The sequence below is a fragment of the Cibotium barometz genome, chromosome 61 (assembly GCF_041138505.1).
Source record: "Cibotium barometz isolate CiBa-2024 chromosome 61, ASM4113850v1, whole genome shotgun sequence".
In the NCBI taxonomy this organism is placed as follows: domain Eukaryota; kingdom Viridiplantae; phylum Streptophyta; class Polypodiopsida; order Cyatheales; family Cibotiaceae; genus Cibotium; species Cibotium barometz.
In genome coordinates, this window is record NC_141106.1 from 1,351,064 (window position 1) to 1,368,420 (window position 17,357).

Here is a 17,357-nt window from a genome sequence, read left to right on the forward strand (position 1 = left end):
CATACAAAGCACTATTTTACATTTTATGCTTGTCCATCTGACACACAAGTGACTCGACTTAGACTCATGCATGTATTTCTAGCACATAATGATGTTATGTGAGATTGATTAAGATGATATAATGAGGTTTAGGAAGCATCATGTGACAATAACCGGGGATGTCTTTCCACTGTAAGAGTAGAGAGAGTATGTAGGCCCTGATCATGTTTGAACTCCCATAAGAAGGAGGGTAGTCATATATTATATGTTGCATGTAATATATAACATATGCCAAGGACATAGTATTATCTTGTATTCATGCCCATCAGAAGGGTGGAAGATCTAAAATGTAAAATATATAACATATGCGGTGGAAGATCCAAAATGTCAATCCATACAAAGCCCATCAGAAGGGTGGAAGATCTAAAATGTAAAATATATAACATATGCGGTGGAAGATCCAAAATGTCAATCCATACAAAGCCAAAACCTTATTAAAGGAAATTTAAAGATCTCATCTTTTATAAGAAAGTTTTAATGCCAAAAGAGGGGGATCAACTTTGTGCAAGTGAATAGAAAAATACATGTTCAGATGTAACACCATTCAATGATACATCCCCTTGTTGAAGTCGAAGCATTGCTTCCACATTCATAGTGCATAAAACCTCATTGATGTTAATAATCCAACACTATAATTTTGAATCAAGAGTTCTCTTTAAAAAAAAAAATTGTAGCTCTCTCATTAAATGAGATAAATTGTTTTACCTTATGTCATGAGTTACCTTTGAAGTAGGAGGACTCTTTGTGCAAACATGAGAAACATAGCTCTTTCACTAATAAATGTGATGAGTTTTTTATTTACCTTATTTATGTTAAAAGTTTAAGGTAAAGAATAAGATGATATCTTGGGGTTGGGTGTTTGATTACCTCAACTTCTTAGTTTTCAACACAACTCAATCCAAATTTAATGCTACTAGCGTGCTTAGGCTTAAATGCTCAATAGGCGCTTCCTCCTTGCAACCTTCTTCCTAGTAAGCATTATTGGAATACATTAATCACCACACATATATGAGATGAAAGCCATAGTATGAACCCATAAGGTGGTGTGAAGCATTATAGTGACCACGTGGTGGACTAGGGGATCTTGTGCATTGTTGAAATATACAAGTGAATGGGTGTGTGCGGTAACAAACCCTTAGCAAGAGGCTGTAAAAGAGAGTCTGTAAATGAGTGGGTAGCCGTGAAAAGGTGAGAGATATCTACTAGGAGAGAATAAAGGGTAGCATGAGAAGTTCTAGGATGTGTGGAGATATTCTGGGAAAAGTTAAGAGGTGAAGAGAATCAAGCAAAAGAGGTGGAGTGAATCAAGGAGAGATCAGTAGGATTAGATGCTTGGCATCTTGTGGATGTAAACACTATAAATTGAGGCATTGGCCTAATGAGTGTTGGCTGGTTTTTGAGTATCCATGCCTACATTAAGCTATCAGTTAATTGCTCACTAATCTTATCTTAATCATCATCTAATCACTTTGCTAATAATGTTGATTCTTGCATTTGATCCACCATAGCTCATCACTTTGCTTACATTCTAACATGCATAAGGAGAACATGTGGGAAGTCGTGTGTGCAAGTGGAGGCCATGTTGGGAGGCAACTGAGGTGACTGAGGTGAGGTGGTAGAGGTGTGAGGTGGTGATGACTCGCGTGGTTAGGAGGTTAAAGTGTGGCTCCATGAGGCGAGGCGGTGATGTAGCCATAAGGCAAGTGTTAACTAAAACTATACTAATTGGTGGTGTGAAATGCAAAGTCCTCAGGGTAATGCTAATGCTTGATGCAACTAATCCTAGCTTGTACAATAAAAAAAACAAAGACATTAGAGACATCAAAAAACCACATACTTACAGTTGCAAGGGAGTCTATTCCTCTCCATGGAAGGAGGAAGATACAAGTCTACAGCCATGTAGACATGTTGTATTATTGCCTTGATTTCTCCATTCTTATCCTTGAAATGAAGAATCCTTCCCTTCCAATGGTGTTCCAAAACACCACGGTTAAGAAATCAGTGTGAACCTGTGGCACTTGGTTGCATATAAACCCAATCTTTCACCCTAAATGGATGCCCAATCCACTCACCTTTATCATCTCTGGTGTTGTAGAGAAGGTATTCAAAGATAGAATCACTTGGTCTCTTCCTAGAGGTAGGCATAATGAGATGTATGGGTGAAGAAGAGTGAGGAAAAGAGAGGGCACAATAACTTAAGAAATGATTAAATATAGAATCACTTGGTCTCTTCCTAGAGGTAGGCATAATGAGATGTATGGGTGAGGAAAAGAGAGGGCACAATAACTTAAGAAATGATTAAAGAAATAGAAGATTATGAAGAAATAAAAGATTAAAGTTTGGTATGGGTGAGCAAGAGAGAGCAAGATGAGATTAGGGAGGGTACAGTAGCTTTAGAGATGATTATGCAATAATAGAAGATTAAAGAAGCTTGTGGAAGAGGATTAGAGAGAGATTAAGAGCTTAGAGGGCTGAAATGAGCTTGAAAAATGGGTTTCCCATCATATAATATAATTAGGTAGCTTTTTCAGGTAAAAACACCTTTTTGGAGGGAAAACCAAAATTTTAAATTTTTAGGTTTTTTTTTGGCGAACTGCACTTTTTTATTTAAAAATATTAGCCCATGTCATTTCAAAAAGGATATTTGACCCTTGCCTTGGACAAGCTAGAGAGAGGTGGAAGATAGGGGGACAAGGCTAAGAAATGTAATAACTACCCTATAGCTAAAGCTAGTGGATAGAATGTGTACTCCTCCCCCCCTTCCCATTGGTGGATATCTTGATTAGCACTAATTTTTTGATTAGTAAAGGGCCCAATTTATAGTCCATTTTCTCCCTAATGCTTTAATAATATGGCAATGGCATCTTCTTCAGTGAGACTAGAGCCTTCACATAGACAAATTGAGTCATAAGACTCTTAAGTCTGTTGATTAGTGAAGCCACACCTTCACTATCTTCCATTTCAAGCTCATACAATTGCATTTTAAGACTAATTTTGGAGTGTTTAGCCTTAGCATGCACCAAATATCTTTTCAAGTGTGTCCCATGCCTTTGCAGCAGTGTCATCATCATCAATGTAATGAATGTAACCATCATCAAGCATAGTGATTATGATGCCTAATGCTTGCTCATCTTTGGCTTGAAATGCAGCAGTGGTTGCTCTAGTAGCAAAAATATAAGAAGTTTCATCTCCATAAGGTTGTGGTTTGACAAGACTCCATAGATTCTTCTTTAGTAAAGTACCCCTTAACTTTTTGTTTGCAGGTGTGGAAACCTTGGCCATTAAACTTATTGGGCATTTTAGATGAAGCCATGAGAGAGAAGGTCTTACCACTGATATGAACACAGGGTATACATGTCTAATCTCTTAAAATTATCATTAATATAAGTAATTATCCCAAAACCCCAATTACATTGAGATAAGCACCCTATTTTGTATATGCCAAAGCACCCTGTTTTGTATATGCAAAAAACTACATGACTTTGGTGGGTAAAATGAGGGTAGAAAATGATATTAAGAGTCAAAAATGTTCGCATAAACATCAATATCAATTCTCTCATGTTGGGTTAGACCAAGAAATGTTCACCAAACACTTCAATTATAAAGATTAATTTCTTGTTTTCCAGAGGTACACTCACTATTGCCATGTGCAAGGGGGTACCCTGATTTGGAGTGCTCAAATGAAGTACCGAATCAAAAGGGAAACTTTATGTGAGGATATATAAGGCTTAAGAAAGACATGAGTTAACTTGAATGGTTCAAAAAACCAAGTATGCAAAGATTAATTGAGCAAATGAAGAAGTTTTTCTTACTGTGGTATTCTTCAAAAAATAGGCAAGTGATAATCTCCCTTGTGTAGCCTGTGTGGTTGATCTTTTTGAGAACCCTATTAGGGGTTTGAAGCTTGATTATAGGACTACAAAATCCTCTAAAAAATTTCTTGAATGACTCATTCTACAGTGAGTTTTGGAATTTGCAATCTGATAGTAATTTCTAAAAACGCAGAAATTTATTGCAACACACGACATTTCTTAGTAATTGAAGAGCCTAGACTATGTGCTCTGATGTGCTAAAGAAGCCCCAAGTTGTAGATCACAAAAATCTTAAGTGTGCATAGAGATCTAAGACCACCAAGTAGTGTATGTGTTGTGGGAAGAAAAGCTAGATTAAGCTTATGATAAAATCTTAATGATCTATTGATAATATTATAAAAGGTGATTAGTGGAGTGTAATTAAGGTACCAAGGGATGGCCTAGCTCTGATACCATGAAGGAATATTGAAATAATGATACATTTATGGTGGATCAAAGCATATGTATGCCATTAGTAGTAGGTGATTTAGATGAGAATAAGCTGATCACACAAGCATATGTATGCCATTAGTAGTGGGTGATTAAGATGAGATTAAGCTAATGACACAAGCATGAAGACGGTATGAATCAAACACACTAACTGATTTCTCATTCCCAAAGGTGCCTTTTTATAGGCCAAGAGTACATCCTTGAATTTAGGAGAGGTCCCTTGATTTTAGGAGAGATGGAGAGGAATGTGGAGAGGTGCAGTAAATGTAGGTAGCCATTGCCCTCAATTTTCTCCTTGACTCTCTTTAGAGGAGGGCACCCTCTTTTCACCTCTTTGACTAGATTCTTGTGCCTTTTACAATGCTGTAATTACATGGATAATAAACTTTGAACCTTGGGCTTTAATATTGGCTTTATGTTTGGATTATTTCCAACAGAGGAGGGCGCCCTCTTTTCACCTCTTTGACTAGATTCTTGTGCCTTTTACAATGTGTAGTTACATGGATAATAAACTTTGAACCTTGGGCTTTATGTTTGGGTTATTTCCAACAGAGCCTCATTATCTAGAGCCAACCATTTCTTTGTTCTTATAAGCATGACACCCAACATTACAAGGGATCGGGCTCATACCCGCGCTCCTAGCCGCTAAAAATGACTTGTGGAAAAAAAGAAACGGGCCCGTGTATCAGCACGTGTATCACCGCGGCCAGAGACATGCGTGTAAAAGCGCGTGTATAGGACCAGGTAACCGCGCTGATACGCGGGCTATACACGTGTTTTGTCAGTTTAGCTACGCTTAGACGCGCTGATACGAGGGTGTGTACACGCATTTTGTCAATTTAGCTGCGCTTATACACGCGCATTTCATAGTGTATCCACGTATATACACGTGTATTTTGCAGAGTATCCATGTATATACACGCGTATTTGTCAGATATCCGCGTATATACACGCGACTTGTTGCAGAGTTGACGCGTCTATACATGCGAACAGAGAGCATAAAAAAACATCCAGAGAGTGGCACCATCCACGAGGAAGATTTAAGACAAGAACGACATGATTGCATACATTGTCAATACATGATTCAAGACAGACATGAATGCAATATTATCAATTCACGATTCAATATTACTATCAAAATTTTATGTGTACACATATATACAAGGGAGTCCATATGTCGAAGTAGCCCATGGCTTCAGTTACAAATATATATATACAACCACATCCTCCCTTGTATTTATGTGTACACATATATACAAGGGAGTCCATATGTCGAAGTAGCCCATATGTCGAAGTAGCCCATGGCTTCAGTTACAAAAATATATATACAACCACATCCTCAATATGGAATGTGATACTATAAGTCTGCGTACTACTCAGACCCAGATAATGACTCGCTACTCCCTCCATGATCAGATGAGCTCACATCGGTCGGAATGTCCGATGAGTAGTGCTCACGTCCACCCTTTACAGTGGCGATGGGTGGATCATCAGCAGGTGTAGTAGCAGCTTGTGCCTGTTCAAGTAATATATAGTATATAAGTATATATATGTAATTCAATAAACCAAAATCATTCATTTAGAGTTTTCAAGTACCTGTCGACCGTATGGTCGCATGGCCATGTCAAACTGGCGTTCGTAATACGTCCCTCTGAAGAGGGCCCACGTGTCACGTTTACTATGCTGGCGAGCATACCCAGTATCGTGGGCTGTGGGCTTCCTCCCCGTAACCCGTCGCTGTATCATAATCAACACAATTTGTAACATTAAAACAATCATAGAATCAATAAATTAAGTAAATAATCAAATAAAGTGGCAAGATACTTACGAACTCTACCTCCCATGACTCGACGCTACCAGATCCGAAATGCGAAGATCCAATGGTCTCCATCTGGATCCGTCGTTGTCGTGCCACGGCATGTCTATGGTGTGAAACCATGCATGTGAGGCCATCAAATGCAAATCCAGATGCATGGGATTAAGTGTCTGTGTACATACGGGATGTATAGTGTGTGGAAAAAAATTTGCAGAGAGGAGAACCAGCGTCCAATCGACCAGACTTTTTTATTTCAAGAATACATAATCTGTATGTGCCTTATAGGTGTTAGATTTGGAGGAAATCCTGAGTACTATAGAAGGAGATACTCTTCGTTTTTTTTCATGTCCTTCACCGAACAGTCGGCGACGTGCAATTTGCGATTAATGAAATGAATCGAGAGATTCGATGCACGTAAACCTTCAGTTAAGTGATTTTTCTTTATTTCCTTTAAAATTACTCTCACTTTATACGAATTGAGAGAATCGTATATCCCATTCTACAAAAAGAATTTGGAAGTGAATGGAAAGACCTTGGGGAAAAAGCTAAAGAATTTGGAGCTCGGAAATTTGTGAAAAATACATTGAAGTTGAGGGTAATTGATCTTACTTTCTACTCAAATGGATTTTGGAAATTACGAGTATGTTAAAGCTATGCCAAATGCTATATTTTGCTTGTGAGATGTTAGAATATTAAGGCAGGTTTTCAGGTGATAAAGTGCATCTCGAAATAATGGTTTTGATGGCACTGGATGTAAAGGATGTAACTGGTCGTATGTATATTGGAAAAATTGGAAGGCCTGGTTATGCCTACATGTGAATGGTTCAAAGGATTTCATGCAATTTTGTGCAATCATCAAGATGAATTCAAGGATGTATTGAGGTGAATCGACACATATATTTGTCATTGGAAATAGTGATGTTCAATACTCCTTGGGAAATTTTGTGTGTGAGTTTCCTTGTTAGATTTGACATTCACTCTCACAGCTAGAAGTCTCGTACTTTCCTGGCTGTGCCGCACACTCCACGACATCTCTTTTTGGTGAACCCGACGTGAAACCGCTGGGGTGAGAGTACGTAGAGATGGCTAGCAAAATGGAGCATTTATATGCAGAGATGAAAGAGCTTGAAGAGCGGTTCAGGAAGATTGAAGAAGAAAAGCGAATTCAGGAAGCGGTGGAAATTGTGGTGCAATTGGTATATGACAGGGTCAATATATTTGATGGTTACGATGCAGAAAGCTATCTAAGGTGTTACGAGACAGAGATGAAGAATCAAGGGGTTCCTGAAAACATGATGAAGAATCAAGGGGTTCCTGAAAACATGATGATTGCATCTTTTGCATACCTTGTAAGTCCTGATTTAAAAGATGAAGTGCTGGAACTAGCAGAGTATCACTCCAAACGATGGAGTGATTTTGCAGATGCACTTGTTTATGCGAGTTCCAGGTATAATGTGAGCTGTGATAGTGTTCCGGCAACAATCCGAGCCAATTTAGAAGCGGGGGTTGTTGATGCATGTCTTATGGAGGACAATCAATTGCTATTCAAGGCTGATACAGAGATTGTGGAGGCTGTTTATGCTAAATTGGGACTACAAAAAGCCATTAGTGAGCAACAAGGCCTTCACAGTGCCAAAAGGGATGCTTTGCTACAGCCTCATAAAGATGCAATGGGTGAACTCTGCAAGTATAATCTGTCTTCCTTGTTTGAGGGTGCAGACATACAGGGTCCTATGATCATACCAAATGATGTATGTATGCCTATGCTTGAGGAGACACTTGATTCAGAGAGCTTCAAGACAGGTGATCAAGACAGGTGATCAAGACCCAGTACATGAGGAAGAGGACATCGCTAATAGTTTCCTCTTGGGCTGTGAAGCATGTAAGCTGTGTAAACTTGAGGATTCTCATGACGAAAGTGCTCATTTGAAGGGTATTCCTCAGGTGTCGTATCATATGTGTGAAGAACAGCAGGAATCAATGCTTCTTGCTGAAAGCATGATTGCAGAGTTTGAAAATCTAAGACAAGAAGATGATGCTATCATTACTGCATTCTTATCTGGTTATGATGCTTATAAGCAGGATGATGTACATGAATATGCAGACGGGCCACAAGTATGTGTGATTGATTTAGAGGGGGTGAGTGATATGGGTGATTCCAACAGTGATGTTGCTTCTGAAGCTGGTTGCCAAGGTTCTTTGGATTTGGGTTATTCTGGAATGCTAACAGGGTGTTCCAACAATAAACAGGGTGATGCTATGTCATCAGTGTCAGGGTTACCTTGCAACCACATTTGTGAGCAACAATCTCGAGCTTGGAAGCCTGTTTATGATGATGATTTGGAGAGGGAAATTGAATCTGTCTTTTTGGATCATGCAGGGTTCAATGACATACAGATTCAAGGGTACTTGGGTGAGGGACCCATAATTCTAAGCCCATCTGCAGACAGGTATCAAGAAATACTGGGAGATAACATGCAGGATATGCAAAGTGTGGTCACAGAGCCTCATGAGGCTGCATATGAGCAACCAAATGGATATAGCTATGGGGGTATGAATGTTCATGATAATCAACATGTGGGATTGCAAGATGATAATGGCTTCAATGCGATTGATCCTGGATTGGATGCTATCTTAGATGATGCATTGGATGATTTCATGGTATATAATAGATCCCCATCAGCTTTGAGCTCTTCTATGCTTGATGCTAGTCAACTGTTGGTTGCAAGTGAGGATGTGCAGGTGTTATGTAAGCCAAATGATTGTGATGAGATTGATTCAGATCTGGAGGCTATTCTCGATGATGTCTTGTTGGACTTTATATGTGTTGATGCTTTTCCGTCTTTGGATGAGAAGAATGAATGTTTGTCAGTGGGTGAGCTGGATCCGGGCAGGGTAGATTTGGATGGGATGTTACCAAGTGTGTGTTCCATGCTGTTAATGCAGTTGTTACTTGTTGTGGCCATACAATATGTGGTGCAAAGGCTTCAAACATGGCCTGAGGAAAATTTTGAAGCAAATCATTTTGAAGAGCATCCCACTTTGAATGATGAGGGTAATTATGTATATGCAGAGAATCTAAGTGAAGATAGGGCTTCATATGAGCAAAGGATATGGCACATATGCCAAAAGCGATTGGTATTTGATCCAAGTGGGAAAGCAGAACCATTCAGATGTGATTGCTGAGACTTGTACATATACCAATGTTGGTGTGCAAATAATGCATGGACACTGAATTCCAGGACCTGTGTGGCACATACCAGAGGATGTGCAGGTTTAGAGGGGGTGGATGTCGTGCCACGGCACGTCTATGGTGTGAAACCATGCATGTGAGGCCATCAAATGCAAATCCAGATGCATGGGATTAAGTGTCTGTGTACATACGGGATGTATAGTGTGTGGAAAAAAATCTGCAGAGAGGAGAACCAGCGTCCAATCGACCAGACTTTTTTATTTCAAGAATACATAATCTGTATGTGCCTTATAGGTGTTAGATTTGGAGGAAATCCTGAGTACTATAGAAGGAGATACTCTTCGTTTTTTTTCATGTCCTTCACCAAACAGTCGGCGACGTGCAATTTGCGATTAATGAAATGAATCGAGAGATTCGATGCACGTAAACCTTCAGTTAAGTGATTTTTCTTTATTTCCTTTAAAATTACTCTCACTTTATACGAATTGAGAGAATCGTATATCCCATTCTACAAAAAGAATTTGGAAGTGAATGGAAAGACCTTGGGGAAAAAGCTAAAGAATTTGGAGCTCGGAAATTTGTGAAAAATACATTGAAGTTGAGGGTAATTGATCTTACTTTCTACTCAAATGGATTTTGGAAATTACGAGTATGTTAAAGCTATGCCAAATGCTATATTTTGCTTGTGAGATGTTAGAATATTAAGGCAGGTTTTCAGGTGATAAAGTGCATCTCGAAATAATGGTTTTGATGGCACTGGATGTAAAGGATGTAACTGGTCATATGTATATTGGAAAAATTGGAAGGCCTGGTTATGCCTACATGTGAATGGTTCAAAGGATTTCATGCAATTTTGTGCAATCATCAAGATGAATTCAAGGATGTATTGAGGTGAATCGACACATATATTTGTCATTGGAAATAGTGATGTTCAATACTCCTTGGGAAATTTTGTGTGTGAGTTTCCTTGTTAGATTTGACATTCACTCTCACAGCTAGAAGTCTCGTACTTTCCTGGCTGTGCCGCACACTCCACGACATCTCTTTTTGGTTTTTTTTTTTTTCGTCGTGCCTCCACATGCTGCCTGCTCTTCACGCCACCCTCTACTCGTTTCTTTGCCTCCTTCCACTCGTGTTTGTGCGCAGTGGTAGGTTTCTCGGCAAGATAGCCACCCGTAGCTACATTTAGCCCATCATCGTACGCGAGTTTCTTAAGGTGAGATCTTTTATTACTTAAGATCTCCCTTATTCGTGTCCTTCCCCATACATCCGAGAATGTCGCATGTGGGGGATTGGGGTACCGACTATGTACAGCATCTATCACCTCCCCAACTAATCGGCTATTTTAATCTTTAAATCTAATAAAACAATTTCTATACAAGTTTGATACTACCCCACGCATGTACTCCATTACCTCTTTCCCCCTCGCATCCATCACTATCCCACCCCTATCCGTCACATCATAGCAGATCACTCCCTCCACCTCTCTCATCTCCTCCTCATCCTCACTGTCTCCTCTAAACACATGAAATATCTGAAAACAGTGAAAAAAGCAATATATGAATGAAAAAGGATATTTGATTTAAAAAGAATGTAGAATTTTCTTATAAACAATACTACTCACAAAAAATATCAACCTATAGATCAACCTCTAGGCAGCCATCTAGACCATGTCATCAAACTTCATTGTTGCCTTTTTAGCACTCTTTTTTCCCCTTGTGTCTTGGCCTGTCTCATGAGGGAACAATTGCTTCCTCTTCAAATCCTTTATCTCCTCATTATGAGCTATGTAACGGTTGTTACTTGATAAAAATTATTGTTTCAGGACCTTTCAGTAAAGAACAAGGATGTAATTTGTAAAACTACTATACAGGTACACCCAACTGCAGGACTACATCTTGGTGTACCATTATTTAAAAATAAAATAAAACATGCATCCATCGATATAACCGTGGATGTAATCATCAAAATAAGTGACGTTGTCAACATCCAAATCGGTGTCCTAATCAGCGTCGAGATCGTGGTCGAAAAATAATTATTATTTTTGACAGGAATATCAACATGCACATTGATGTGTATATGGATGCGCATATCGATGGTTCTATATCAATGCTTTTTTTGACGTGCATATCAATGCTTTCAAGGGTTTTTTGCATGTTCAAGTCCGTCGAAAAAAACGTCAAAAATCAATCCACCTGTAATAGTGGGTGTTGGGGTTTACGGTTAGTTATGTGTAAAATCTCTATGCATAATCTATTCTCTACGCTCCATGCTCTATGCATGCATAAAGAGAGCAATATTCTTATTGATCAATGCTCTATTCATGCTCTATTATCAATGTTTCATGAATACTCTAGGCATGCATAGAGTTAAGAGAACAACGTGCTTTGTACATGCATACCCTATGCATGTAGAAAGCATGATGTATACTCTATGCTCTATGCATGCAAAAAGAGAGCAATATGCATGCATAAAGAGGGAATTTTTCATAAGCCTATGAGAAATATTCATAGATCATGCATAGAGCATGCATACTCTATGCTCTACGCTCTATGCTCTATGCATGCCTAGAGTTTACACTTTGCTTGTTTGCACCTTTGGGTGCTAATCCTAAGGGTTAGTTATGGGATTTAGGGTTAGTTATACTCTATGCTCTATGCATGCCTAGAAATTACACTTTGCTTGTTTGCACCTTTGGGTGCTAATCCTAAGGGTTAGTTATGGGATTTAGGGTTAGTTATACTCTATGCTCTATTCATGTATGCATACTCTATTCATGTATGCATACTCTATGCTCTATGCTTTTATGCATGCTCTATGCATATCGCTTATAGGATTTATGCATAGAGTATGCATAGACTCTATAATGCATAGTCTTATGCATAGGATTTTTAAGTATTTATGCTTATGTATGGGTAGATGGCAAACAACTTGTAGCGCAATATTACATGTGAATAAGGAATAGATATCCCTATAAATTGTGTTCAATCTTTTAAGAAATAAAGATTACATTTTCATAACACAAAATCATTGTTTATTTATTTGTATGCCTAAATCTTGAAGTAGTTGACCATCTCCCTATGCAAGGTGAATCTGATTTGTGTTACAACGGGATTTGGAAGCCCTCTTTAAAAGGGTGTAAGAAGAAGGATGTATTATTATTTCTGAAGAGCCAAGTATGGCAACTAAATACATTCCTGAACTTGTAACCTCTTAATTTTTTTCCCTAAAATGCATTCACTTGTGTTAGTTTTATTATGTTTTAGGATTATTTTACTACAAACGGAGCCAAGTATGGCAACTAAATACATTCTTGAACTTGTAACCTCTTAATTTTCTTTCTCTAAAATACATTTCACTTGTGTTAGTTTTATTATGTTTTAGGATTATTTTACTACAAACGGTGCCGATGTGCAACGGGAAAGCAATGGAAATGTGAGAGTAGAGACTTAAGCTACAAGGGACGACAATAATCTAAATGTGTGAGAGTATTTAGAAAGATGATGAGGACCTCGATACAACACTAACTCTATAGACTTTTGTTTTGTTATTCTTTATTTTGCCTATAACAAGGAATTTTTTTTTGTTGCCATAATCTGAGATTTATTTCTTTGGCATGATGATTAAGTAAAAACAACTATATTGGGCCTCATTCTTGTACAATATTTGTGGTCTTTCATCTCTCAATGTTTATATGTGCAAATATAATTGTCTTTATCTTCACTTATACATGCATAAGCAAGAAAACAAGAGGCATAATGCTATGCATGCTCTCTGCATGCATACAGAGAGGGTCCAACATGCTTTTATCCATAATTCTATGCATGCATAAAGAGGGGACCTTGCACATTTGTTGTCTTCACCTTTACTTGCACACTTGCTATGCATGCTCTCTCTATGCATACATAAAGAGAGGGGGCATGATTTTATCCATAATGCTATGCATACATAAAGAGAGGGGCTTACACATTTGTTGTCTTCACCTTCACTTGCACACTTGCACCTGCACAAGATTAAAAAAAGGAGGCTCCCCTTGCTTGCATGCACTACAGTTTTTGCAAAGCAAGCAAGGGGAGCCTCCTTTTTTTGTTACAAGAGGCCTATTGTAGTTGCATGCCCATAACCAGGCAAATAGCCGAGCTAGTATCTGGGTGCGATTTTCGAAGCCTACAAAAATAACACTAAGTTTCCCGGCTACTGGTGTGGCTATACCTCCATTGTGTTGTAGTGTTCCCTGTAGCTTGCAACAAACATTGATATTGTCTCCTTGGAGAATGGCCAGTGGAGTTGGTACCTTTGCTTGCAACAGTCAAGAACATCTAGTCCAATCAAGAGAGACTACATGTCTTCTACATGAAGAGATAGGTATCTCTCATGAAGAGCCCGTTTTACCCACCTCGACTTTAGTCACCTGGTATACAAGATGGGGTCCTTAGTTTGACTAATGGTCATTGCTGCATACATGTGGAAGGTGATAATATACCCACTCTACATGTGGAAAATTTTGATAGCGAGGGTCCTCGAAAAGGAAATACATCATCTCTGCCCATCTATTCTCTAACTGCACATCACGTGTGTGATCCATGGGGGACAGATGACACATTCAACAAGTCTCTCATCTTAAACATCAAAGGCTTCATCAGCCCCACGAACACCCCTCAAACCCCGAGATGGTAACCCCGATTCAGAAGCATGTCTGACATTTTGCGAAGCACACTTGCCACCAATGTTAAGGGTGCTTCATACCATTTAAAGGGGGTATTTACAGATGGAATAGACAAAGGGTGTGTCTGACATTTTGCGAAGCACCCTTGCCACCAATGTTAAGGGTTCTTCATACCATTTAAAGGGGGTATTTACATATGGAATAGACAAAGGGTGTGTTTTAATCATGAAAAAATTACAGATAAGGGGTTTTTAAATTAGGCCTTGAACGCATGTAATATAGAGGGTTTACATATAGTGAACTCCCTGAGGGAGGGCTGCACTACTAAGAAACCCTTTGTATTATGTGTGTTCAAGAGATATTAAAAAACCCCTTACCTATGAAATTTTCATGAATAAAATGATCCCTTTTTATTTATGGACTTATGGTTTTTTTTTTCAAAATCGGTTTAAAAAAACCCCTTGTGCAAATTTATTTATGTAAATTTATCTTAAAGTTTTGAATTAAATAACCCCTTCATTTGAACTCACATACTATACTTATATATTTCTAGGTGAACTCCCTGAGCGTCCAGAAAATTGAAGGCTCATAAGTTAAATCCTTTAAATAATACCTTTATATAGATATATTTCTATAAATTTATAGGTGAACTCCGTGAGCGTCCAAAAAATTGAAGGCTCATAAGTTGAATCCTTTAAATAATATCTTTATATAGATATTATTTAAATCCTTTAAATAATATCTTTATATAGATATATTTCTATAAATTTATCATTAAAGAAGCAAAATTTTAATTTTTGTTGAACCCTTGTGCTATTTTACATACTCTGAAAGTGAATCCCCCGAGAAGGTGGAGTCATGAGCATGATGTCCTTGGATATATGCCCCAATAATGAAGCTGACATCAAAGAAATGCAAGGGGTACCTTACCGCCATCAAGCACTTGGGATGGGAGTAGCCAGGAGGCCTTAAGATAATTGAAACAAGGCATAGAGAATACGCAGATATGGAGAGAGAGCAAGCAAGTGAGTAGCTGAACATATATTTTATATTGTGGCGGAACTTGGAAGCTGTTACATGTACAACAGACAAGTGTCTGTGCCAACGGACAAGCTAGTGTCTGGTCATGAGATCTTATGTATGTGGATGTCCTAGAGATTAGAGCTAGATAACAACAGACAACAGACAAGTGTCTGTGCCAACGGAGAAGCCAGTGTTTGGTCATGAGATGGATGTCCTAGAGATTAGAGCTAGATAAGCTTGAAGAGGAAGCCGATAACTTATGCCACTATATTGATATCACAACCCCTATAATAAGAGTATATAAGGTTCTTAATTTCATGCCATTGATATCAATATCACAACCCCTATAAGAAGAGTATATCAGGTTCTTAATTTCATGCCATTACGGTGACTTGAGCCAGCTACTTATCATGCAAAGAAAGACTAGAATGCCAAGTAATTTCCTGCAGAGGAGATATTTAAGGTTGGACTTGGTGATTGTGTTTGCCGATGTAAGTCATGATGACAAAGTCCCGGTTCTCAGAGCACCGCTCTACACGCTTGATAACATTGCAGCCGATTTCAGCACATTTGAAGTAGCTCCTGCGCATTACACCAACTTAATCAGAAAATGCCGGCATGCATTAAAGTAGGGTTTGTACATAGATATAAATAATTAATCACCTTCTAAACACTTTGTTCTTGATGCGTTTCTCGCCATATTTGCGCCACAAGTATCCGTCGTTGAGGACAAGCTGCTCGCTTAGGACCCTTATGGAGATTGCCTGCCTATTAAGAGGCTCCACATGGTGCCTATGCAACGTAGAACTAAGCCTACACGATCGGAATGCTACTCTAGCATGATTAACCGTTAAGTAATTAACTCGTGAGCATAAAGCATTAAACAACGTCGTAATTAAATATCCTACCCGAGATTAGTGTTGGCGTTACTTGCAGCACTGGCCGTGGTTTCGATAGTACTCATGCTCTCACTACTCCGAGAATCAACCGAGGGTACTGCACCTGAGGTTTCTGCAAGATTAAGGTAACCGAATTGACTACTGCTGCAAGCATAATTTGCATCTACTGAGTATTGATCATTAGCTGCACTCGGAGCTTCACTTGCAGCATGGCTAGGCGAATCCACAGACAGCCAAGACATGGCTTCTTCAGCTACAAAATCATTTGTACTGTTGATTAGGTCTGGATCAAGATGTTCTTGCACATGATCAGCTTCACTCGTCCAGAAACGACCGCCATAGCTTGGAAAGGAGAAGGTGTAGTTATTCGAGTTGATACATTCTTGGACGTGGAAGGTATGATGAACGCTCTGAAGTTGTGGAAGCTCAGGGGGGGCAGGTGAGCAAGGAAAGCTATAATTATTGTCTGTACTGAGCTGAGTGGTAATGCTAGCAGGAGGAGCAGTAGTAGCAGGAGCCGGAGGAGGAGGAGGAGGTGGTGGTAGTGGTGGGGAGTAGTAATCAGGGCAATTGGGATCCATAAGAAAGAATTAACGAAGGCTGTACAAGAGAAGGGAGACGGGTTTAGGATTTATTCCCACCGTCCACTGTACTACAACAAGTTTTGCACAGATCAAGCTTCCTGGTATACTGCACGTGCATGGTAGCTTCAAACGTTGGACCTTGAGACGTCAGCTCCTGTTTTTCAGCAAAGTGGGCTTCCTCGCAGCCTCCACCTGTCTTCTTCGGCCTTTCCTATGGACCTCGGTCAAGCGAAACCCTCTTGGAGAAGCCGCCCACTGAATTCTAGATGTTGATGGGTTTCCTTCCAGAGGAATACTCTCAACACAAGACGTTCGTTGAAATAAAATATTAAATACAAAAAAAAACACTATATTTCTTCATGGTTACAAAATTCATTCCTTTTTTATTTTGCCTTTCTATTCTTAAATGATTACAAACCCACATAGAGCCATCTTTTCTAGCTGAAACCACTTTTATGGCTTAATTTGCAAACTAGTGTTGAGAACATCTAGCTAAACACTGAAGTTATTCTGTATTGGTAATAGTATCAACTAAAATATAGAGTATGCCAAAATATTTTGTTGAAATATCTGTTTTCAGAGCCTATAAAGGGGAGTCTTCCATAAAATTTTAAAAAGCTATTAAAAAGAGTTTTCTCTACACTTGTGCTTTCAATAAAACTTACAAATTAACTGGATATAATAAGGTGCATAATTAACCTCCTGCATGTCTTTTATATTCTCAATGTTTCATGAATACTCTAGGCATGCATAAAGCATAGAGCATAGAGCGTAGAGCATAGCATGCATATTCTATGTGTGTAGAAAGAAAAATATGTGCTCTATGTTCTATGCAT

The 17,357-nt window shown here is 38.8% G+C and overlaps 1 protein-coding gene across 1 annotated transcript; it reads right to left on the reverse strand.

The window, feature by feature from the left end:
- Positions 1–15,095: 15,095 nt before the first annotated feature.
- LOC147604449 (uncharacterized) lies at positions 15,096–16,518 on the reverse strand. Its single transcript, XM_086794730.1, has 3 exons — positions 15,947–16,518; positions 15,702–15,851; positions 15,096–15,620 (listed from the first exon to the last, which is right to left on the reverse strand). The coding sequence occupies exons 1-3, from the start codon at positions 16,516–16,518 to the stop codon at positions 15,497–15,499; spliced, it is 846 nt and encodes a 281-aa protein (XP_086650856.1). The 3' UTR covers positions 15,096–15,496.
- Between the last annotated feature and the right edge of the window lie 839 nt (positions 16,519–17,357).

Coding starts and splice junctions, on each gene's coding strand:
- LOC147604449 (XM_086794730.1), bottom strand. CDS start 16,518: ATGGATCCCAATTGCCCTGATTACTACTCCCCACCACTACCACCACCT. Junction 15,852..15,946: donor AACGCCAACACTAATCTCGG/GTAGGATATTTA, acceptor CCGATCGTGTAG/GCTTAGTTCTACGTTGCATA. Junction 15,621..15,701: donor AAGAACAAAGTGTTTAGAAG/GTGATTAATTAT, acceptor TGTAATGCGCAG/GAGCTACTTCAAATGTGCTG.